The 24,544-nt window shown below is 42.0% G+C and overlaps 1 protein-coding gene across 2 annotated transcripts; it reads right to left on the reverse strand.

Moving 5' to 3' along the window:
* Positions 1 to 1,822: 1,822 nt before the first annotated feature.
* Positions 1,823 to 23,398, reverse strand: MCTS1 (MCTS1 re-initiation and release factor). Of its 2 annotated transcripts, none has more exons than XM_032767027.2 (6): positions 22,841 to 23,398; positions 12,667 to 12,819; positions 11,806 to 11,903; positions 10,470 to 10,603; positions 7,774 to 7,841; positions 1,823 to 3,340 (listed from the first exon to the last, which is right to left on the reverse strand). In XM_032767027.2, exons 1-6 carry the CDS (start codon positions 22,858 to 22,860, stop codon positions 3,259 to 3,261), a joined length of 555 nt encoding a protein of 184 aa, XP_032622918.1. In that variant the 5' UTR covers positions 22,861 to 23,398; the 3' UTR covers positions 1,823 to 3,258. The 2 variants fall into 2 exon arrangements, with proteins under 2 accessions (XP_032622918.1, XP_032622919.1); XM_032767028.2 differs by lacking the exon at positions 22,841 to 23,398 and adding an exon at positions 15,007 to 15,187.
* Positions 23,399 to 24,544: the final 1,146 nt, after the last annotated feature.

Below are 24,544 nucleotides of genomic sequence, written 5' to 3' on the forward strand. Positions count from 1 at the left end.
AACCAAAACTTGTGGAAGTTAAACATTTGAAATACATATATTTAAAACAAACTGGGGCAGTTGTTGGCTGATTTCATTCACCTCATCAAGTGAGGTGTCCTTTTTTAGTAATACCTGGCTCACTCTTATATTGTACTTTGCATCCAGAGATCTGCCATGTAAGGATTGGCTGTTACATGTAATTGTATGCACAGCAGAGATTCTCAAGATAGTTGGATGTGTTACTACTCAAGTACAAGTAGTTGTAAGATATTAACATTTATTTTTAACTAACCCATTCCAGTAAGTCAGAAAGTGCTTGTGTATTTTCTAAACTCCATATTCATAAAATAATCTTCCCAAAATTCTTTTGAACTACACCTATGGTCAGAAAAGAGACTAAAAAAATAGGTATCTCCTTACTCAGCTCTCCTACTGTGTAATTCAGAATTCACATAGTGACAAGTTTTTACTCCTGTAAGGAATGTGGTGTCACATGTTATGGGAAAGGGAGCTAGTGTATTTAAAGCCATACACAAAAATAACTAAATTTTGATTAGAGAATCTTTTATGGCTGATGTGAGAACCAGTGAGAGCACAGCTTTACAATCCTGGATATTAGAAAAAGCTAGTTTGGAAATGTAGCAGAGCTGAGCTGGAAGCCAGTGAAGCAATAAATGTGGAATATTACATTCTATTTAGAGAGCAACTACATTTTAAATCATTACAGTCTACAAGTCACCAGCCTCAGTCCCCCAAGGTCACAGTACCACAGTAAATACCAGTATTTCTGTGTAGAATTCTTCTGCCCCACCCTTAATTTCAAAAGACGTGGAAGGAGGGGCTGTAGTTGTCATGTACTGTTGGCACTAGACTGCTCTATTATAGCTCCTCTGTCTACCTACACATTTTCAACATTTTCTTTGTGGAAAGGGCTATGATATTTTACTGCACTCCTGCCCCAGCAGAAGGGAACTAGCAAGTTACTCAGTTTCCAAAAGTCTTTTTGGCAGGGGGAGATTCAATAGGTATTTCCTTCACCCGTTCTTGGTTGATGCTGATAGGCTAAAACTGGGAGGCCTGGCCTATGCCCAAAGTTGCAGCAGTTCAACTAAAGATGTCATTTTAAACAGATTTAATTAACTTGCTCAGTGACTGGACATTCTTAAATCAATGTAAACGTACCCATCTATAGTTACAGCAGCAAGTTAGAATTCTAAGTGTGTCCACAGAGCAGGAGTTCTCAGACTTTTGTACTGATGACCCCTTTCACACAGCAAGCTTCTGAGTGCGACCTCCCTTATACATTAAAAACACTTAATATATTTAACACCATTATAAATGCTGGAGGCAAAGCAGGGTTTGGGGTGAAAGTGGACAGTTCATGATCCCCTGCGGGGTCATGACCCCCAGTTTGCGAACCCCTGCCATAGAGGGACCTGCCCTGATATTACTATTCTTTTCCAAGTAGTGGCAGGGCAGGTAATGTTAGTGCTATTTGCTTTACTTGAAAGCAACTTTAAAACTATGCAAATCATAGCCAGAAGTTGTTAGAGGTAAGTTACTCCATCCCTCATTCTGTGATCTGTACCCAATTCACTTCCATTTCTTATGTTATCAGCTTCCCTTGTTACCCAAGGGAAGTTTAGTTGACAGTATTTCATCATTTAACATCAACAAGGGAGTCAAAGGGAAAGTAGAATAAATTTCCTATGCAGCCCCTCCCAGAACAGGACCACTTTACTGTATTGTGTCAGATGCTTTGTGAAGTAAGGAAAAAAATCTGAATTTAGTTGACTAGTACAAATTAAGGCATGTCATATAATCCCACATACAGTTAATGGTGAGTTCAGAGAAGTTTTATTACCAAGTTTAAAGACTGACATGTAACTGTTTTAGAATAAAATGCGAGCACTGATATTTGTATAGCTTTCTTTGTGGAACAATGTTAGGTTAGTTTAGTTTTCCTTCCTTGGTTAATGCATTAAGTAGCTGGAGCATTAGAATTCTCTCACTTTCAAAAGTGATGCCTTTTAACTTAGCGTTAGGTGAAGAGGAGAAATCTTCAAGCTAGCACTACCTATTGTTAAGTAAAATATATTTCATATCCCATATTTATAATAAATCTTTAGGATAAGGGAAGAGTATTTTTCTAAGTCAATAGTTCTTGAATTAGAGAATCCAAAAATGTTGAAACAAAACACACATAGAATGAGACAGAAGCCATTTGATACAAAATTAAGAACTGCAGATACAAATAAGATTTACAATATTAATAAATCCTTCCAACAATAAGTCATGTAGAGTTATTACTCTGGTCATTCCATGAGTGGTAGAGACCTCAGATGTTTCCACACAACACAGCATTCTTTCTGCACGATCACTTAAATACAGAGGATGAGTCTGTGCATGCAGTCCCCGTTCATTAGCAGTAACAGCAAATGTGCAAGTGATAGGATGCACAAATGGAGACCTAGCTGATACCCCTTTTAAAATTTGGGCCAGAAATACTAACTTCTGGTTACAGGATCTGTTAGCACTTACCACTGTAGCCATTTAAAGTTTCCCCAGTTACTATAGATTTTCAATGCAGGGAAAAAACTGATCTCAAATATCATGTGGTAACTGATCATTTGAATAGTATATCCGGTATATCCTGGTGATGTCACATGTCTCACAATCCAGTGTTTATTTTATAGTCCACAAAACTAACTGTATCTTAAAAAATGGCCACTCAGCTGAGTAAGACATTCAAACCATTACTGTGGGACAATAAGTTAAATTAGAATTTGACACAAAGTATATGGAACATAGAAACATCCAGTTTGTGTTTTGTGACAGTTTCTGACTTTTCATCCTTCTAGACTGCCTGTTATCAAAAGCAAATGCATTAACACATTTTAGAAATTTTATATACAAAAGCATTAAATATATCCTAAATCCAATTTAAATTACTGTGCTAGGAGAGAGCACAAAATTGTACAGCTGTTAGCTCTCTCTTCCTGGCAGGAAGTGTTCTAGTCACTGTTCACATATGACCTTTTCATCAGATATGATCTTCAAGCAGTCTGACAACATGGGTTTAGGATAAACGCTTAACTGTAATAAAGGCTAGAAAACTATTGCCACTAACAGGACTTTAGCATTCACTTGATTTATTTAGCGTAGCCACTGAACGAAATAAATTTGTACATTCAGCCACATTAAAAACAAAAGGAATTACAAAGCAGTCCATTTACTATAAGTGCATTCCTTTGGGGTCACACAGTTTCTTTTGCTTCACTTATAGGTCTTCATATGCCAGAGGCCATCATTTAAATAATGGATATTTTCAATGCCAATCCCTTTGTTGACTTTCTCACTGTGAAAGGAAAAATTAAATGTAAAAGGTATAATAGTTCATTACCATATTCTTCCAGTTCAACCCAACTAACCTTTTGGGCTCATCTACATTACATTTTATAGTCATAGATTCATAGAGTCTAGGACTGGAAGGGACCTCGAGAGGTCATCGAGTCCAGTCCCCTGCCCTCATGGCAGGACCAAATACTGTCTAGACCAATCTTGATAGACATTTATCTAATCTACTCTTAAATATCTCCAGAGATGGAGATTCCACAACCTCCCTAGGCTATTTCATGTTAGTTCACTTATGTTAAAATACACGGAAAGCTGTAGAAGAGCCTCTTTATGTAAGCTGAATGTGACTTTATATCTTAGTTTTTAATTTAAACAGCATCTTTACAAAACAAAGTACATAAAAAATAATCCTTGAAGTAGGAATCAAACTTTAGTGCTCAGCTGCACCTCACACCACAACCAGAAATATCTGATGAACAAACAAGTAGTATGAAACTAGAAAAAACAAATACCATCTACCAGAAAAAGACTTTCCAGTGCTAAGAAACAGCAAAAAATCCTGTCAGACTGAAATGAAATTATAACATTTTTATCATCGGGTTGTCTTCCACTCACTCAACCAAGTACATCATCTATCTGCTGCAGATTCTCTTTCTCATGCATAGAGCCCTGCAAATCCACAGGTATTCATTTTATATCTGTGGATAGCAGCACGGCTGCAGATACAAGTTTTGTATCCGCGGAGGGCTCTGACAGTAAGAGCTGGGCAGGCAGCTGTGAGGAACCGCAGCATGGATCCTCCACCTGCCTTAGGTGGGAGGTCTGGGGGGCAGGGAGTTGCTTGGGTCCCATGCCCAGGGCAGGTGGAGGGTCTCCCACAGCTGCCCGCCCGCCTCTTACCATGGCTGGGCTACAGTTCCAAGCAGTGCCCCCAGCCGGAGCTGGGAGAGCTGCGCTGGCAGCTGTGGAGAGCCGTGGTCTCTCCACCTGGCCTGGGCTGAGGGGCAGGGACACTGAGCTGGTAGGCTGCTGTGGGCCCCTCTGCCCAGTGCAGGTGGAGGGTCTGCTGCAGATCCCCACAGCAGCCAGTGCGGCTCTCTCCAACCAGGCTCCAGCAAGGGGGAGGGGAGGGGAGAGGGGATGCCTCAGAGCCTCAGCCTGACCCCCAGCGTAGAGCCCTGAAAATCCACCGATAGCCGCAGATAATTTTTGTGGATAGCAGATCGGATGCAGATACACATTTGTGTATCCACACAGGGCTCTACTCATACAAATTTCCATGGCATCATAATTTTTCCCTCCTGCTGGGAAGGTAGCTTTGGAGGAGACTGCACAGCCTAATGTTCTTATAGTCTCATCAGTGAAGCAGCAAGAGGTACTAATGACCTATGATCAGTCCTCTCCCTCTGGATATCAGTTCTCTACTGATATAACACTCCATTTTTAATGGCCTAGATTTATTCATTTATTTCTTAATTGAGAGGCCCTGTTCAATAGGCTCATGTACTGATCCAGGCCCTTTCATCTGAGTCCTAGGGACATCACACAAAACTGAACCTCAGTCATCTTCACGACAGTGCAATGCACCACCACCACCAGGCCACTCCTAGATGTGTTTTAGGCATATTTTTAACTCAAAACTACATTTGTGCTTCCCTTCCACTTATTTATGGTAATTAACAGCACAGGCTATTTCTACACATTGGAATTCTTCAATTCAAATCATTACCTAATGCCTGCCAAGGTGACAAAAGTCATTCAAGCAGCAGGAATCTCCCAGTTGTCATCCTACCAATTTGTAATTGCACCCTTTTGATAGAACCCTCAGTTATTCAACCAACCCTTCTATTACTTGAGAAAACTTCACTTTCTTCAAAGTTCCAGTTAGGAAAATTGTGACCAATCCCCTGGCATACATCCTGGTATGGTGTCAGAGATGCAACACATTGCTGGAATCCAGAATTTGAGAGTTCTGAATTCCAACTCTGCCACCAGCTCTGGTTGCAAGCAAGTCAATTAGTGACTCATTTTATAAATAGGGAAACTGAGAATACCTACTTCCTTCATGAGAGTTGAGAATTGCAAACAATAAGTAACTGAAGTGCTCTGAAACCTACAAAATGCTTTAGAAATGATTCTTCTTCTCATAGCCTTTTGTTTCTAAATTATGCTTTGTGTGCATATCCCCTTAATACAAACACCATATGGAATTTAATTCCAGCCCCAAACAGGAAAAGAACAGCAATCAGTCTAGGTTTAAAAACTGGAAGAAATGTTAAATAAATATCTCCAGAGGTATGTATTTATTTTACAACAGCAACTGCCCCATTAATCTAATGACTAGCCCAACTGTAAGCAGCAATTTGACTTGGTACTTGCCAACCTTCTGTCATTGATTGTAGTTGCAGAAAAGAAAGTGGTGGGTGTTCTCAAAGTACATTAAAAAGCAGAAGATTATGAAACAGTATATTATAGTAACCTGGGGACTATATGGGTTCTCTCTATTCTCATTTTCCTTTGTTATTTGTTTTTTCCTCTTTATTCCCTTTTCTTTCTCCCCTTCCATTTGTCTTTCAGAGTGAAGATATTCAGTGGTTAGACTGCAAGACTGGAAGTTTGAATACCTATGATCTAGCCCACATCTGCAATGACCTTGAGCAAGTTATTGCAGACCTGAGACAAGACTACATGTATCCACACTTCCCTCTATGTTCTCATCTGTAAAATGTAGATAGTGCTACAAAATAATATTTATCTACTTCTCAGGGAGGGTTTCTGCTTATTTAATTATCAGAGAGGTAGCCATGTTAGTCTGTAAAAAGCAACAGAGTCCTGTGGCACTTTATAGACAAACAGACATACTGGAGCATAAGCTTTCGTGGGTGATAATTATTTAATGTTTCACATGTTTACAGTGCCACATCAAGAGCCTCAAAGTGTAGAAATTTTAAGAGCATCTCACTGATTTTAGGAGTCTATGTATCATTTTCAAAAATCACTTAGGCATCATCTACGCTTCAAACTTAGGTTGACCTAGCTAGGTCACTCAAGGGTGTGAAAAATGTCAAACCCTGAGACACAGTTAAGCCCACTTAGTGCACAGTATAGATGCCACTAAGAAGATGGAAGAATTCTTAGCTGCAGCGCTACAACTGTGCCACTGTAACACTTGTAGTGTAGAGAGTGCCTTAGATACTTAGAAACCTGAGGGCTGGTCTACACTGAAAACTTACATTGTCATAGCTACATTTCTCAGGGGTGTGAAAAATCCACACCCCAAGAGACATAGCTATGCCAACCTAACCCCTCAGTGTAGACAGCACTTGGTCAACTGAAGAGCTCTTCCATTGACCTAGCTACCGCCTCTCAATGAGTTGGATTACCTACAGCAATGGGAGAACCCCTCCATCACCGTAGTGAGTGTCTACACTGAAGTGCTACAGTAGTGTGGCTGCAGCGCTGTAGCGTTTTAAGTGTAGACACACCCTAAGGGCTTGTCTACACTTACATTTTATAGCGCTCTAACTTGCTGGCTCACAGGTATGAAAAATCACCCCCCTGAGTGCAGCAAGTTTGAACGCTTTAAAGTACTAGTGAGGACAGGCTCCAAGCGCTGGGAGCCACACTCCCAGCGCTCGGAGCTATTCACCTCGTGGAGGTGGATTACTCTCACACTTCAAAGCACTCCCGCGGCCGTGCTTTGAAGCTTCTAGTGTAGACGAAGCCTTAGTCAGTTAGGTGCTTTGGAAAAAAAACCTTACATTAATCGTAGTTAGGTGATACAGTTTCCTCCCCCTACCTTCTGCAACTAAAGACACATCCCTTTCTGTTAACCATTCTCTAGTAGTTTTTCACTTTGCTTCCAGAAGAAACTTAGCCAAGTTACCTAACTTCAGCAAGCAGGAATTCTATGCACAGGAGATGAACTAGGGGTAGGACAAGAGAACAACATGAAGAAAAGGGCAAGTGGCAGAAATAAAGAGTGCCAGTAAGACTTCTAATCTCTACTGTCCTGGCAAACATGAAAAGTTCACCTCATCACTGTGATGGACTCAAGCCTCTTAAACCTCAAACTACAACTGTCGCAGGACATTGAGCCCTATCAGTTAGCTAGTATTTTATATACAGATACTTCTGTTTGAGGCCTTTATGTAAATAAAAGAGCAAACAAAAATTAAGCTGACACTGTCCATATTTCAGAACATGATCCATCATCCCTTTCTCATAAAAAAAATTAAAATACTGGTTTGCAGTTCCACAGGGGGAAAAGATTTTTCTCTCTCCTTCTTAGAATGATTCAGCAGGAAACACGCCTGAATGAGTTCTGCACAGCCACACAGAAACCCTGGCTTAGGTCACTGTCTTCTAAATGTAATTAAGAATTATCACAAGGGATAGGTGATATAGGATATCAATTTTAAAAACGAGACTCACATGTCCTCAGCTGACATCTTCATGACTCCAACACACAGTGCATGTTGTTTTCCTTCTGCCATTATTGCCTACAACGTACAGCTAAGGAATACGGGGTTTTTTTAAAAAAAAAGAAAGAAAGAAAGAGAAAAAGCACATCTCAGAAAAATAAAAGCAGCAGAACATTAGGAAACACCTTTTCAGAAGTGTCAGTCACTAAGTTAACTCCTCTCAAGAGCCCAGTTCTTAAATATAATTGTAAGCACTAAAGCATTGTATTCTTGCACAATGTCTGACTGAACAACACCGGCGCTCTAGATTTGTTAAGCAGAAAAAATATAGTGCATTAAACTGCTGAGTCATTGTGCAAAGAAACACACAACCAGTTTTTATTGCCTTTAAACAACAGTGAAATAAAAAAACATGTAAAGTTAGTACTGTATTGCTGTTAGTTTAACTGCTTCCTTTGTGCCTAATAGCCAAAGGTGATGGCCCTGCCCTACTTAAAAGAATGATGTACAACTTTAATCAGTGTATCTGGGATGTTGTTTTAAACTACCAGGAAGCCAAAATCCTGAGGAACATAACCAATTACAGAACTGAAACAATATTAAGACAACAATAAAGTTGTGACACAAACTCCAAGCCAAAGGGTCCCGTTCTTCACAAACAAGTCCCACCACAGACCTGACAAACTCATTACACTGAACACATTTTGCAGGGTATTTATCCATAAACAGTAACATGTAAGGTATCTACCGAAAGTTTGTAACTTGTGAAGATTCATAATTGTTGTGAGATGTATGTACAGGTAATATTTAAGGCATAATGTATCTATATTGAAAGTATGCTTTCTGGCCTTGAAGTAAAAAAGTAAAGATTAGTCACTAGGACGTCTCAGTAATGGCCCATTGAGGGCAAGGATGGGTTTGTCACGCTGCCCTGTTTGGCCAGTGATGCAATTTTCAAGACTCAGTTGTTTAGCCTTGTGCAATACTGGGACTTTGAACAGGAAGCCATCAATGATAAAGAGAGAGAGTCAAAACCACTTGAAGGTGAAAAACCGAACATTACAACAGAGAGAGTTTCACCCTGGCTGTGAATAGAAACAAAAACCTGTTTTCAGTATAACTGTGCTGGGAAGGACACACTGCTTCCAATCCATTCACTGACTGAGGTGCTTTCATGAAAAATTTGGATCCTGGTTACTGAGGAACCAGCACTTTGCTCTGCAACAAACTGAACTTGGAGGTGGGGGAAATCTACTTTATTGAAGAGGAAAGGTACTATTGTTAGTATAAACAGAGATTTTCAGTTTATATCATAACCATGTGTTTCAACCACACTCTCGTGTTTCTAGTTAAATCATTATTCTTTCTTAGAAAGAAACAAAAGTAGGTTTATTTAAGCGCTCACAAGAGCTGTGTACTTTACAGGAATGGTGGTTTAAAGTAAAACTAGTAAACTGGGGAATGCTGCATCTTTGGGTACAGAGGATCTGAAAATTCAGTGAATAGCCAGTGTCAGGGGCTGGGCATCACAAGGGGATGTTTCAAAGGGATTCATGAACTGGGGTGCACTTATTGTTAGCCTGCAGGCAAAGGAAGGGCTGACGTAAGCCCAGAGGAGAGTGCATGAGTGGGTGAAGGGCTCGCAGTGTCAGGGAGCTGCCACCCAGCTACCACAGACTCCCCCCTCACTGGAGGGAGGGGGTAACAAAGTGACTCACAATCCTGGGTCCATCAAGAACCACCAGAGAAGTCAGATATATGCTCTTTCATTACTAAGGGCACGGCTTCACTAGCAACGTTATAGTGCTGCCGCAGCAGCGCTTTAACATGGCTTGTACAGTCACAGCATAGCACTGGGAGAGAGCTCTCCCAATGCTATTAAAAAAACCAAAAACCACTCCCATGAGGAGAATAGCTCCCAGCGCTAGTGCACTGTCTACACTGGAACTTTACAGCACTGAAACTTGCAGCGCTGGGGGGGAGGGGTCCCCACACCCCTGAGCGAGAAAGTTGCAGGGCTATAAAGTGTCAGTGTAGACAAGCCCTAAGGCTAACAATGACACATGCTAACTAACAGCAGCAGCACAGTAGGAGCATTTCAGATCAGTCAGGTTGGATCTGCCGATTGTTCCACTCTCAGTCAATGGAGAAGCGGGACCAGAGATTCCCCCTACACACTCAATGGAGTCCATCACAGGCAGAGAGTAAAATCCTGGCTCCACTCAATTGCAAGGGTCCCTTTGCCATCAATGGGACCAATATTTCATCAATATACAGTTGAGCAAAGCTCTCGACTGATTTATTTTTATTTGCTTTTGTGTGGTGAATTACATCTCTCCTTCCCAATCTCCTGTTATTCTAGTCTGAATGATTTAATGATAGGGCCTAATTGTGCAATAAAATAATTATGTTTAGATTAATGAAACAGCATCCTGACCCTCAATGAGCCCTTAAATAAGAACTACAGACAAAACTGTAATCATTAGTGACTATGCACCAAAACCAACATAAGTTTAAGAACTACGGAACAATCTTCACTCTGCAGAAGGATCTGAATGCCTCTGTCCCTTATCAGGCTATTAGAGGCAGGGCCCCTGGAAAGCTAGGATAATTCAGGACAGATTATGACTAACTCGTAAAATACAGTGATATAGACAATTCACTCATCTTGTGGCACACATGAATATAATTGACCAAGAAGGATACAACAACTGTTTCAACAGCAGCGGGGTAAAGTTTTGCTCCCGGAGAGGTCAGGCCAGGACACATTATATTCGCTCCACTGAGTACAAATTTAATGGCTCCTTTATCAACCTGCTGATGTGGTAAAATAAATGGATCTAGGAGGGGACGGGAAAAAAAGAAGAATTACGATTTACCACACTGTAGGAGGGACGACAACAGACATCAGTAATCCATGCCATTGGGTGGACTCAGTAACACACCTGCATGTTCTAAATCAGGTTAAAAAGGACAAAACAAGTTACAGGTATCAAAAATTTAGTTTATTATGATAGTAGATTTTTTGGGAGATTTATCATCACCCCGTCAGTTATCTGGAGGTCGTGCTGTTTGGCAACACCATCTCCAAAGCACTGTCTCCACAGTTCTCATCCATTACGGATCCAAAGCCGACGACTAAGATAGCTGAACCAAAATCTCCCACACATCAAGTAACAATTTCAGTAAGGGTTCTCGTAAGGACACTTTAAAACAATGCTTTCCAAATCCGTCCTTCCCAAAACAAGTAAAGGTGCAGCCCTTCACCTCAAAAGTTTCAGTCTAAATGTGATGGGGCAGAAGTAGTGAGGATCACAAACCCACAGAAAAGAGAGGGATCAGGACGTAAGTGTCATGGAGAGAGAGAGAAGCTCTGCAAAACTACATTTACAATACTGACACCAGTTCTGGACAGGTCAGGTACTATTTTCAAAAACACCTAAGTCACTTAGTAGCCCAAGTCCCATTGATTTTCAATGGGATTTAGGATCTTTTGCAAATGTTATCCTTTGGTACCAGAATAATGTAAACAAACAGGTAGAATTCAGAGAAGAGCAACAAAACAAAATCCAAAGGGATGGATCTGATCAAATATCTGTTTTGGAGCGGGAAGGGGCTGGGGTTGAGGAGCAAAATACGTATTACAAGGATATTTACATGATAACCATATACAATTATTAGACAGACAGACAGACATACTGGGTAGAACCAGGAGATATAATACGAGGTAATAGGATAAAACAACAATATAGACTGAATACCGGGAAAAGTCTCCCACAGGAACTGGGGGAAGCTTCACACATTTAAGAACAAGATTGCACAAAGCATCACAAAAATGATGTAGGGACCAATCCCTCATTGGCAGGGAAAAGAACTAAGTGACTTAGAAGCTCTTTTCCACCTGCAGCTTACTAATTGGATCTAATTTTTTTTAATCTATGGCAGATATATGCAAGTGGTAAGTTTTGTTTGACACAGTAATTACAGAAACCTATTTGAGTTCCACTCACCCCTTATTATGCCCAGCTCCCAAGAGACTTACATTTGTGAAGTAACCTTAGCGTTGGGTAAAATGTCCCTTCTCTTTGCCTGAAGAACAGTAACTCTCCATTTACCGTGAGGATTTCTATATGTTCATGACTGCAAGATAAAAGAATTATTGTAACAGCCAATTCATTTTTTTGGCTAGTGCATCATACTACTCAGTCTCTCCTGCATCTCACTATTTGTTTGATGCAGAAATGGGGCATTCATGCAGTAACATTTTAGTCACAATTTTCTTTACTAAGCTCATATACCTAGTTCCTCAACATTTCCCCCTTTAGTAGCAATATAAAAAAGAGGCACAGCCCTTCAGTCACTATGGGTCTGCTTTCTGTTTTTTTTAACTTAACATTTGACAGTGAAGTTTAGTACAAGTATACTGTGCATTGTGCACAAAAATAAAAATAAAAATAAAATAGAATCAGTCAAGTCATATTTGGAAGGCCAGATATGGTGAAAAAAACTCTCTCCAAGTTTCCACCTCCTCATAATACACTCTTCTCAACCCCACTTACCCAACAATAAACATATAAGATTTGAAGAAGATTTCTATTTTATTTGTGTGTGTGTTGAAAAATATGTATTCTCAGGAATAATTATTCTCAGTAACACCAGCCATGCACCAGGTGATGGTTCAGTTATTTGGATGAGTTCGTACATAGCTTTCCAAAAGCACAGTGAACATGGTTTCTTTTGGACTAGTCATAATTTATAAGCTCCTACATGCATTCTCATTTATGATACCCAAGAGAAAAAGTCGTTCTCAAAAAAGACTTAATTTTGCTGGGATACAGAAGAGTATGAAATAAGTAAACATCAAGGCAATTTGGAAGCAGAGTTTACAAGAAGAGAAACTTACCATCTTACTATTTTGACAGGATCTTTTTTTGGCATAATTTGGTTAAGCCATGGTTCAATACCAGGAAACTGATCTATCAGCTGGTTCTTAATGCCTTTAATAACTGATGTCTTCAGCTGGATGCAGTTGGATACGTTCTCCTTTTCATCGAACCTGCCAAGTAATAAAACAGGCTTCACTGTCTGCAATATCACAGTATGATCCCTATTTTAAGTTTAAAAAGCACATGTAATTTAGCTATCAAATGTCTGGCAGTATTGCAGTTGTACCTCTTTCACAAAAGGTTACAATTTAATGCCCACATGTACTACTCACAAAAACATTTTTAACTTTAATCTAGACAATATGCAACTCATTTGTTAAAGGAAATATATAAGCTGATAATTGTAATACAACAGAATTTACAACATTTCAGTGGCAATTAAATGCCAGTCAGATGCAGAATACTTGCTTTCACAGCAAATAAAGACCAACATTCTCCTAGTTTGGGTCAGTCCCACTGAAATCAACAATACTCTGCCCAGACAGAAGGGTCTTCCCCAAAGGCTGGATCCTTCTCCATTAAAATCAATGGGAGTGTCTTCATTAACTTCTAGTTTTACGGCTTTTCTAGTTTTCTGCTCCCATTGAACAACCTGCATGATTGGGGCCTAAATTTGTCCCATTTGGTTCCAATAATACAAGTTATTATGGGTTTGTGGGTTTATCTTCGCTTTGAGTGTGTACACAAAAAAAGCATATTCTCTCACTGCTTTGGCAGATGTATGTTACCAAGCTGATTGTTATTTCAGTACATAAGAGAATATGTTTTAATAATTCTAAAACCTATTTACACAGCCTTTTTAATGTATTTATTTAGATCCAGGATACACGTGAAGGGAACAATTTTAAAAAAAAATGCAGTATGTACGTTATCTCAGGTGCTAGGTGCTTTAACGATGCCACCGATCTATTTCATCACCAAACTATTTAGATGTGAAGTTACAAATTGAATCTGCCACATGAATGTATTCTCTGAAATCCACGAGCTAGAAGATAACAATACAAAAGCATGCAGGAGGAGAGATAGCACAGTGGTTTGAGCATTGGGCTGCTAAACCCAGGGTTGTGAGTTCAATCCTTGAGGGGGCCATTGAGGGATTGGTCCTGCTTTGAGCAGGGGGTTGGATTAGATGATCTGCTGAGGTCCCTTCCAACCATAATAATCTATGATAGGGAGGAGTACTTACACTTAGGGACAGGCCTAACAGTCTAAAGAAAGGTTAAGAGAGATGAATGCTAAGGACTGCATTCTGTTGGTGTTTCAGACACCTCTTATTTGTATCAGCTACTGGACATTTACACTTTCAGAGAATCACAGAATTGGAAGGGACCACAAGAGGTCATCTAGTGAAGTCCAGTCCCCTGCATTAATGGCTGGCCTAAGTATTACCTAGACCTAAGTATTATCTTTAGGTATAATATGAACTCATTAAAAGGCTAACTGTTTAATAGCATTCATTTTGTGATTAGACACCACTACAGAAGATCAGAAATGCACAAAATACAGCATTATAAAAAGAGCATCAAGCATTTAAGGGGGCGAGGGATAGCTCAGTGGTTTGAGCATTGGCCTACTAAACCCAGGGTGTGAGTTCAGTCCTTAAGAGGGTCATTTGGGGACCAGGGGCAAAAATCTGTCTGGGGATTGGTCCTGCTTTGAGCAGGGGGTTGGACCAGATGATCTCCTGAGGTCCCTTCCAACTCTGATATTTTGTGATACAGCACTGAATGAAATTGTGAAATATTGGTGTGCATTTTATCCCCAGCGTTACTTAAAACGCACACCAGCCAGCCCCATGTGCTGACCGATGGTAACACCGAGGTACCCACCCAGCATTCCTATGTACGGCTCCATCTCACAACACGGGCTCTACGACTGAAGCCCTTCGTGTCACCGTTTGCTCGTGCAAGGCTCTCACACGCCCACGAAGCGGCGACGTGGGCGGGGTGCGCAGTGGTTGGGAGAGCGATGTGGAGACACTGTGGTGGGTGGGTGGGGGGAGGGAAGTGCCCACCCCGCCCCCAGGGCTTCAGGACGTGGGCACATGAACCCAAGCCCGGCCGCAGTGAACATTAACGAGCTCCCAGGCGAGAGGCTGCGCCCGGGAGCCAAGGCAGCCCATCCCCTGCCCCTCTTTGCTACCGGCGGCAGGACGCGTCGCCACGTACACGGAGGGGATCAGCAGGGCCCCACCCGCCAGCACAGGACCCCCCAGTTCCGCCGAGGAGGGCGGGGCCCGGCTCACGAGGGGCGCCCATTACCTCCCGCAGGGGAAGCAGCCCCTCCCCCCCACTTACTTTTTGAACATCTTGGGGACGCTGGGTGCCGGCCGCAGGAGGCGGGCGGGTCCCTGGGCGGCCGGGCCGACGGAGGGGTTAGACGTGGTACTGGCATCCACGGGCTCCGATCCCTAGATGCCTCACACGAGGCGCCAGATCTCCCGTCAGTACCAGCCGGAAGCAAGCCCACTTTACGGCATGTCGCACCTCACCATAACAACAGAGGGCTGACTGCTAGGCAGGGGCACTACAACTCCCGGCGGCTAATGCGCGGCAAAGCCTCCTTGCGCATGCGCGAAAGGATTGGCGGAGGATGCTCTGACTGCCCGCTCCACTTTGTGGCTTTAACGGAGGGGCGGGAGCCGCGGGAGCCGCCCCTCCCCCACACAAACCTGCAACGGGGCCGTCCCGCTCCGCTCTCTACCCGCCTTGCCTTCGCTCAGGCGCACTGCCCGACCCACCCTGCCTGAGCAACAGCGTCACCGCGGCGCCTCAGTGCCCTGCTCGCCCCGTGACTGGACGCAGCCCCCTGCCCTCTGTTACACACGCCCCCCTACTGGCCTTGTTTCCCGACCCTCCTCGTTAATCGTTACGCAGCACTGCAGCCCCGTGCGCCTCTGAATCCTTGTACGCCTGCTGCCTCCAGTGCGGACTTTGTGAAATCGTAGCCTATGGTTCTGCCGAGGGCTTCGGGCTCACCTTCAACCTGGCTGGCCCTGCAAAGTGCTTAAAAGTCTTGCTAAGGATTTATTAACTGAACTGCTGGAACTGAGGTTAAGGTGGCGAGGTCAGCAGTGCAGAGTGATTGTGCCAAGAAAGCCCACAACCTATGGAGGTTGAAAAGTGTGTGGTTAAGAACTCCAAGGCCCCAATGCTGTCTTCTAGCTCAGCTAGCAGAGGAAAGATTAGGTTGTGGGGGTAGGTGAAGGGGAAACGAGGCCAGGGCATCTCTGTGCTCCACACCGTGTTGTGCAGGGGATATGCTGGGGACAGGGCCTCTAGAGAACCCCTCAAAACTTTGGGAATAAATCATACTACTCTGGGGAGGAGGTTGGTAGTAACACTATACCAGAAACAAAAAGTCCACACCCTCCATGCTTGTACTGAGATCCATAGTAGGTCCAAAGATACCAGTGGCTTTGGAATGTCCTTCCCTGTTTCACATGAAAGCTAATCACACCTCCCCTCGCCCAGAGGTTGATGTGGATAAAGCTAAATAAATTGTAACTGCAGGCCTTGTCAACGCTACAGTTTTGTCAGCAAAAGTTATGCTGCTTTAATTAAAACTGTGGTTGCATGTCCTCACTAGCTCCTTGTGTTGGCAGAGTGCATCCACACCTAGCAGCTCTTGCACTGAGGCTGAGAGCAGTGCACTGTGGTAGGTAACCCACTGTGCAACTGCCCGCAGAGGTTGCTTTGAAATGGGTTTACAATTGCTTATGGGGCAGGTTCAGCATCACATGATGCAGGTTTCTAAACCCCATTGTTCCAGGGGCATCCTAGTAGATTGTCAGATGCTTTTCCAACTGAAGACGGAGGCAAGAGTGGTGTGTCTGGGTCAGAGAAGACAACAAGCTTACTGACCTACACACCCACCATCAACCCCCCAGTTCTGCTCAGCACAGCAGTCTCTTTCAAAGCGGCCCACTCTGCCTTCAGTTCTCTGAGTTCTCCCAGCATCCCAAGCAGCTCTGTGAGCTCTCTGTCCGGAGGAATATCAAAGCAGCACAGCAGTTGTTCCCCTCTCCCCCACTCCCCATAGCAGCTGACTGTGTTCCTAGTGCAGGGCAAAACAGGAGCATTCCATATTAATGATTTGCTCCTTGTTCCAGGAGCAGAGCAGCACACTCAGCTGACATACTTCCCAGTTCCCAGAGCTTTGAAAAGGGAGGGGCACATGCCTGCAGGGCAACAGAGACCAAAACAGTGAGCAGCGCAGTCAAAGCAAGCATTGTGGGATACTGGTGGATGCCAGTTATGTCAACAAAACAAACAGCAGAGTCTACACTGATGCGTTGTTGCTTTAACTTTGCTCCAAAAAACTTTAAAATTATGCCTTTCATTGAGGTGGTTTTATTTTGGCAGCAATACACTGTTTTGCTGCCAAAAGTAGCTTTGTAGTGTGCAAGGCCGCCAAGAGTGAGTTCAGGCCCCAGTGAAAAAAAAATTTTGGGGCCCCCAGCAAGGGCGGACTGGATAAACAGGGCCGACGAAGCCGGGCCCCAGGCCCCCTTCCGGACCGCTGAGCCCCAGTAATTTGTACCGGCTTCCCCTCCTCCCCTGATCGGCTCTGTTAGTGTGTACACTTCCACAATGGGTTAATTTATCTCCCGAACTGTAAAATCCTTCCTTATATTGTGAATCGCTGATCTGGTTTATAAAAATAACAAAATACATACAGAATTTTAGACCAAATTCAAGGTCATGAAAGCCATAGGTGACAAAGTACTACAGCAGGGTAAGAAAAATTTATTAAAGATAATGTTAAAATTATATAATACACAGGTTGAGAAAAGTGTCTGTACATCTAAGTATAGTGCTTAGATTATCCAAAAATACAAAGTTGGGTTAAAAACCTCATAAGATACATATAATACATAATCTGTAATAACCCAAATTTAGATAAATTTAATGAAAGTTTAGATATCAGAATCTGAATACTCGGCTACATCACTCATGAAAAGTTATACAGAGAGTTGGTTGTAGAAAGCAAATATAGGAATGAGTGTAGATTGTCCCTCAGTAATTAAGCATTTAGGATGGGTTGTCCCTTTAGTAGATATAATCCATCAGAGAAGTACTTCTGTTACTAATTAAAGCAAGATAGTATGGAGCCTTCTGGTGCAAACAATCTGCATTTATCCATCGCATCTCCTTACCTGAAAAGCCCGTCAGTATAGTTTTTATTTACATGACAAAGCCAAGAGAGGCCAAAGTGAAAAGTTTTGTTGTAGTTTCTAGTTGCCAAGAAGTGCAATAGTTAAAGGATTTAAATTGCCCACTAAACTGCATAGTCCATGAAATCACATTAAGATGGGAAAAATCTATTTGATCTAGTCCTTATCCCTGCCAATGTGGGATTATTCCCAAGATACATTTACATTGTTTTCTTCAGTGAAAATAACTTAAGTGACAGGGTTTCCACTTCTTCCATTAACAGTCTGTTCCAAAGCCTCTTACCAACCAGAAATTTTTCCTAATATTCAGCCTAAAATTTCCCTTTCTTAATTTCATCCCAATACTCCTAGTTGTCAGGGACATCACCCTCAGTAATTTCTCTCCCTCCTTAGTGTCAATGATCTTCAAACATTGTAGAAAATGAATGGTTACTTACATCCCACCGTCTCAGCTGTCATTTACCCTCCTTAGGTCATATCTACACTACCACTTATGTCACTCAGGGGTGTGAAAGAACACACCCTAAGTGACACAGTTTGACCAGTATAAGCAGTAGTGCACACAGCGTTATGTCAGCAGGAGAAGCTCCAAGGTCTCTAGTGTAGACATAGCCTTTGATTTCACAGTGTTAGGGCCTGATTCTGGGAGGCTTAAACCTTTAATTTTCCCTCAGAAATCAGTCGTTCTAGCTCCTGGTCACTTTTATTGATCCTCTCGGAACGCCTTCCATTTTGTCTATATTTTTGAAGTACTGTTCTCAATGTGGCTGCACAGGTCTAACTGATTGGAATTTAGTAAACAATTATACTGATGATGCACAAGAAGGAATAGAATCCCACTCATTCACTACAAGCTGTATGGCTGACAGGAATAAAAGCAGCAGTTATTTTTGTCCCTGAAGTCAACAGAATACAACCCTGAGACCACACAGAGAGCTTCTGACTCAATAGAGATTCTGTTTTTACATAAGTTACAGAGTGGTAGCCGTGTTAGTCTGTATCAGCAAAAACAAAGAGGAGTGCTTGTGGCACCTTATAGACTAACAAATTTATTTGGGCATAAGCTTTCGTGGGCAAATTTATTATGCCCAAATAAATTTGTTAGTCTAGAAGTACTCCTCATTATTTTTACATAGTCATTTTTCAGAGTAATATTGTGCCTTAAAATAGTATATAGTGATTATTTTTCAAGTAAGACTTTCTGCAGCGCCAGTATTTGTTATATAATACATACACACAACCCCACTTGAAAAAATTAAGGCTGTTTACTTTAGAGAGGAGACAAAACAGAGGGGATAGGGTAAAGGTATACTAAATAATTAATCTAGAGATGACAGGGTGAAGAGAAGAGCTTGATCTTTCTCATAATAAAAGACCAGAGACATTTCGTGAACTCCAGAGTCAGCACTTAAAACCGATAAAAAAAATTACACATACAATTATCCTGTGGAACTCATTGCTCAATATGTCATTGAAACCAAAAGGATAGACATTTATATAGATATAATGAGGTAAAATAGTACAGATTTTAAAAAACCTTAAAGTTTGGAAAAGATATAAATTGTCATACTTCAGGGCATAAGCCAACCGCTACATGAGAGGTATTAGGAGGAAACTTTCTCTGTGAGCAGGTTATTCCATAATTCTTCTAAAATATTTCTTACACCTTCCTCTGAAGCATTTGGTAATGGCCACTATCAAAAACTGGATACTGGATTACAAGAACCATGAGTCTGATCAAGTATGGCAATTCTTGTGTTCCTCTCATGCTAGGCCTGAGATTTTGCTGTAAACTACATTGGACAAACTGAGATCTGAAGCTCTCATACAGGAAGTCTTCTATTTTACATTTTTAAGTAATTTCTTAAAATTAGCAGATAGTTAAAATATATGTTAAATTGATCACAAACCTATTGCACTGTAATGGGTCCCCACTGATTATTTTTCCTTGTTACCTGCTAACATCTGACTACAGATTAACCACTTTGATACATGGATTGAAATGTTTTCTTTAGTACCACTATCAAAATGTTATTACCTATTGCTAAGGCCCTACCAAATTCCTAGCCACGGACCATGAAATCTGGTCTCCTCCTGTGAAATCTGTTCTTTCGTGTGCTTTTACCCTATACTATGCAGATTTCACAGAGGAGACTGGCATTTCTCAAATTTAGGGTCCTGATCCAAAAGGGATTTATTGGGAAGGTCACAAGGTTATTTTAGGAAGGTCATTCAGAGCTAGGTGGCCAGAGAGCAGCGGCTGTTGTCCTGGTGCCCTGCTCTGAAGGCGGTGCCCCGCCAGCAGCAGCACAGAAGCAATACTATACCATGACATCCTTACTTCTGCGCTGCTGCTGCTGGTGGCTCTGCCTTCAGAGCTGGGCTCCCAGCCAGCAGCCACTGCTCTCCAGCTCTGAAGGCTGCTGCCACAAGCAGCAGAACAGAAGAAAGGGTAGCAGTACACATCCCCACCACAACTCCTTTTTGGGTCAGGGCCCCTACAATTACAACATTGTGAAATTTCAGATTCAAATAGCCAAAATCATGAAATTTACTATTTTAAAAATCGTATGATCGTGAAATTGATCAAAATGGACCGTGAATTTGGTAGGGCCCTAGCTATTGCACGATAGAGCTTTTATTATGCTTTCAAAAGCACTGCTTCTTTGTTACTTGGAGCCTTAACACTGCTTTTCTGGGTGTTGTTCCACTCTCAAAAAATAGTCCTTCAAAAAGAAACCAGAAGTAATTAACATTATTCAACACAGAATATTTTTAAACGAAAAAAATCTTAAAATTAACCAGACCAAAAGCTATCCTTCCCCGGCCTCTGAATCCCAAACAAGGCCCTATCTTTTGCAGGGTGGAAAAAGATCCGACTCTTGAAGACTGAACACTGGGGCTGGTCAGGGAGTCTGTCGCTAGAGAAGATCCTGATGCCACAGGTGAGGACAGGTAAAAAGCCACCCCTGAATGTGGAGGGGGAGTGGAACAACAGAGGCTTCCCATGAAGATCCCAGCTGCCAGAAGGGGGAATGGGTTCTGGTGAAGACAGTTATGGTTTATATCATTGATTAGGACCAAATTATATTTTGTCTGGTGATGGTTGTGATAATGGATGTACAGTCACCACCATGGTGATTAGCACAGTAAAAAAAACATAGATTAAATAGTTAAAATAGATTAGAGAAAGTATCTATCAATCTTCTTCTAGTCTGACTAGACATAAATGCTTTGGTTCTTTATATAGCTAATAGAAAAGGAAAATATACATACAGGCTCCAATCCTGCTCCTGTTGAAGCCAATGGCAGTTTTGCCATATACTTCAGTGAGAACAGAATCGAACCCATAGTGTATGCAAACTGCAAGGTTCTTTTCCCAGGCAAAGTGAACTGGCCAACCTTTATACTGTACATTTAACTAGGACCTAATACTTAATGAAATTATAGCTGTGGTACACAGGGTAAAATGATACCTGCATAAATGTAACATTTATTCAAACAGTAAAATAAATATATGCAAGGGAAATGTTAAATATACAAAGATGAAAGAACTCTAACATTATATAAATACTCGTGTATAAGTAATATAAAAAGCAATTATCGTGCATTTCATTTAAAAAAATGATCAGGGACCTCATTTTATCTTTTACACAAATAGTCTTGTTATTCTCTTACTGGAGTATGAACAAGAAGGAAAATTTGTCACAATGACAAACTATTTCAAAAGGATTTTCTTGAGCTCTTTGGAAAACATTTATTTTCTGTAAAACAGCTGCACCTTAGTAATCATAGCCTGGCTAGATATAGTAACCCTTTTTAGAGGACTACTGTTAAGAAACAACTATATTCACACAATTTATAGATAGTATTAAGAACATAAGGCCAAATGTTGCCTTCAATAACACTTTTGTAAACCTGGAGTAACTTCAGTGTAGCCAAATAAATCAGTGGTTTTACACCACTATAACTGAGGGCATAATTTGGCCCCAGGGTTCACATAGAGGTTTTTTCCAGTGAGAAGTCAGCATCTCCTGTCTTTTGATACGATGAACTCTTTCAGTCTCACTGGGTCCCAAGGCAAGGACATCACTATCTATTTTCCAAATCCCCCCGGTTCTCTTTCACACATATGACTATCTTTGGAGGCACATCTTTACAAAGACTTCAAGGCTACTTTAGTTTTTGCATTATCTGAATTTGTTTGCATAGAGCAGTTTTTCCAAACTTGTTCCGCCGCTTGTGCAGGGAAAGCCCCTAGTGGGCCGGGCCAGTACGTTTACCGGACGCGTCCACAGGTTCAGCCAATCGCAGCTCCCAGTGGCTGCGGTTCACTGCTCCAGGCCAATGGGAGCTGCTGGAAGCAGTGGCTTGGCCCAGCAGTTCCCATTGGCCTGGAGCAGCAAACCACAGCCAGTGGGAGCCACAATCGGCGGAACCTGCAGACGGGGCAGGTAAACAAACCGGCCCGGTCCACTAGGGGCTTTCCCTACACAAGAGGTGTCTCAAGTTTGGGAAACACTGGCCTAGAGTGTCTTTAAATGAAACTCAAAGCATTTAAACTGAAGTTTTGTAATACAACTGTCCATCATTCTTAATTTCACCAAGATTTAGGCAGAAGCCTGTTTCTTAGGTTGCATAACACCTTTATTAGTAGCAGCATTTCTATGCAGAGAACCTCATACAAGTGGCTTTGCACTCTCAACTTCCAGTGAAATCGCCTTTCAGGATCAGGTTCTAAATATACAGCATTTAAATTTCTTGAATAATTTAAGGAGCAGTGAGCAAGTGGACAGTGAAAAGCAAACTGATAAAGACTAGCTAAACTAACTAGGCTAAAAAATAAGTGATAATAAAAGCAACACTGTTATATTTTATCTTTATTACACTATTAGTAACCAATCAATTACACACTTATTCTATTATGCATCCAGTCAAAAGTAAGTTCAAAATACCTTGCATCTAGAGAAAACATTCCTGAGTTATTCTTGCATCCATCAGTGCAATTAGGTTTTAGGACTCAGGAGTTCTTTTTCTACTATTCAGACAAAAAAAAAATTTGCAGCATATCTCAGAAAAATTACTTCCATGTGTCCATGAACCATACTTTCAGTCAAGACAAGTTATCATATCATTTTCTATCATAATATAGCTGCCAGCAGTCTCTCTTTGAGGACCTCTTCTGCCCAAAAAATGCAGGTGTGTGAGCTCCTGTGGGTAGTCCTTTGACACTCTCTGTGGCAGCAGGGTCTGATAGCACCCACAGCTTGTTTTGTTACTTCCACAAATATATCTCAGTCCTCAATGACTCACAACGGTACACTTGGTGGATTTTTTTTGTATTTTTTCGGATGATGAAAATACACCAGTAGCACAAAAGGCTGTTAAGAAAGCAATTTAATTACATCCATCCTGATGTCAATGATTCTGACTCTAAACCAGTGGTTCTCAAAGCAAGTCTGCCGCTTGTTCAGGGAAAGCACTGGTGGGCCGGGCCGGTTTGTTTACCGGCTGCGTCCGCAGGTTGGGCCGACCATAGCCCCCATTGGCCTGGAGCGGAGAACTGCGGCCAGTGGAAGCCGCCGCGATCGACCAAACCTGCGGATGCGGCAGGTAAACAAACCAGCCTAGCCCACCAGGGGCTTTTTCTTGAACAAGCGGCAGACCCGGCTTTGAGAACTACTGCTCTAAACTATAAAAAAGCCAAATTTATTTTGATTGAAATTTGCTAAATTTTGGCCTAACATAAATTTTCACAAGAGTTATAATTTTCTAAAAAATAACCCACCTGATTTTTGCAGAATTAGCTGTGGGGGGAAAACCTCCTTTTCCACTATAAGCCAACCACAGACTAAAGTCTGAAATTTGAGAGCAAGATCAAAGATACCATCATTTAAATAAGTCTAGCCCAACTTTCTAATTCAATTCTTGTTTGCATATTACTGTTTGCCATTGTGTAAGTGAGAGGTAGTGGTCAAAGAACAAAACCAAGATTCCTGAAATTTGGAATCTTTCTAGTTCTACCACAGCTTTGAGCAAGTCACTGCACTTCAGCTGTTTCAGTCCCTGTTTGTCAAATACGTACCTGCTTCTCCAAGGGCTGGCGATGCCTAGTTATTATTTGGAGAGCATCCTCAGATAGAAGGCACTAGAAAAGTGCAAGTGTTCCTGAATACTTCCCCAGCTGTAAAGTAGGTAGCTGATAGTATGCCTGCATAGGCACAGGGCCAGGGTGACAATGCAGCTACATTACCTTGACTGTGAGTTTTTGCAGTACATGCACTGAATGGGGAGCAGCCAAGCCTACCTGAGTATTTACCCCTGCAACCATACAACGTCCAGGTCATTCCTCTCCCCACCCCACCCTCCACACCATTTTTGTGAAACCCAAGAGGGGAAGGTAGGAAAACAACACAAGCCGCAGCCCGAGGGGCTCAAAGCAGCTGAAGCTGTGTGAGTGGGTGAGGTTCTGGGCCTGTACTGTGCAGGACAGAGGTCAGACTAAATGATCAAGATGGTCCCGTCTAGCCTTACAGTCTGCGGTCTCGGAGTCCAGGAGAACACGCCCTACACAGACAGACACGTCTGCTGAAAAGGCTTAGAGCCAGGGCACAGACATCCGGCGACAGGCAGGGGATTTCACCCAGCTGCCCCCGGAC

This window comes from Chelonoidis abingdonii, chromosome 8 (genome assembly GCF_003597395.2).
Source record: "Chelonoidis abingdonii isolate Lonesome George chromosome 8, CheloAbing_2.0, whole genome shotgun sequence".
Taxonomy (NCBI): Eukaryota; Metazoa; Chordata; order Testudines; family Testudinidae; genus Chelonoidis; species Chelonoidis abingdonii.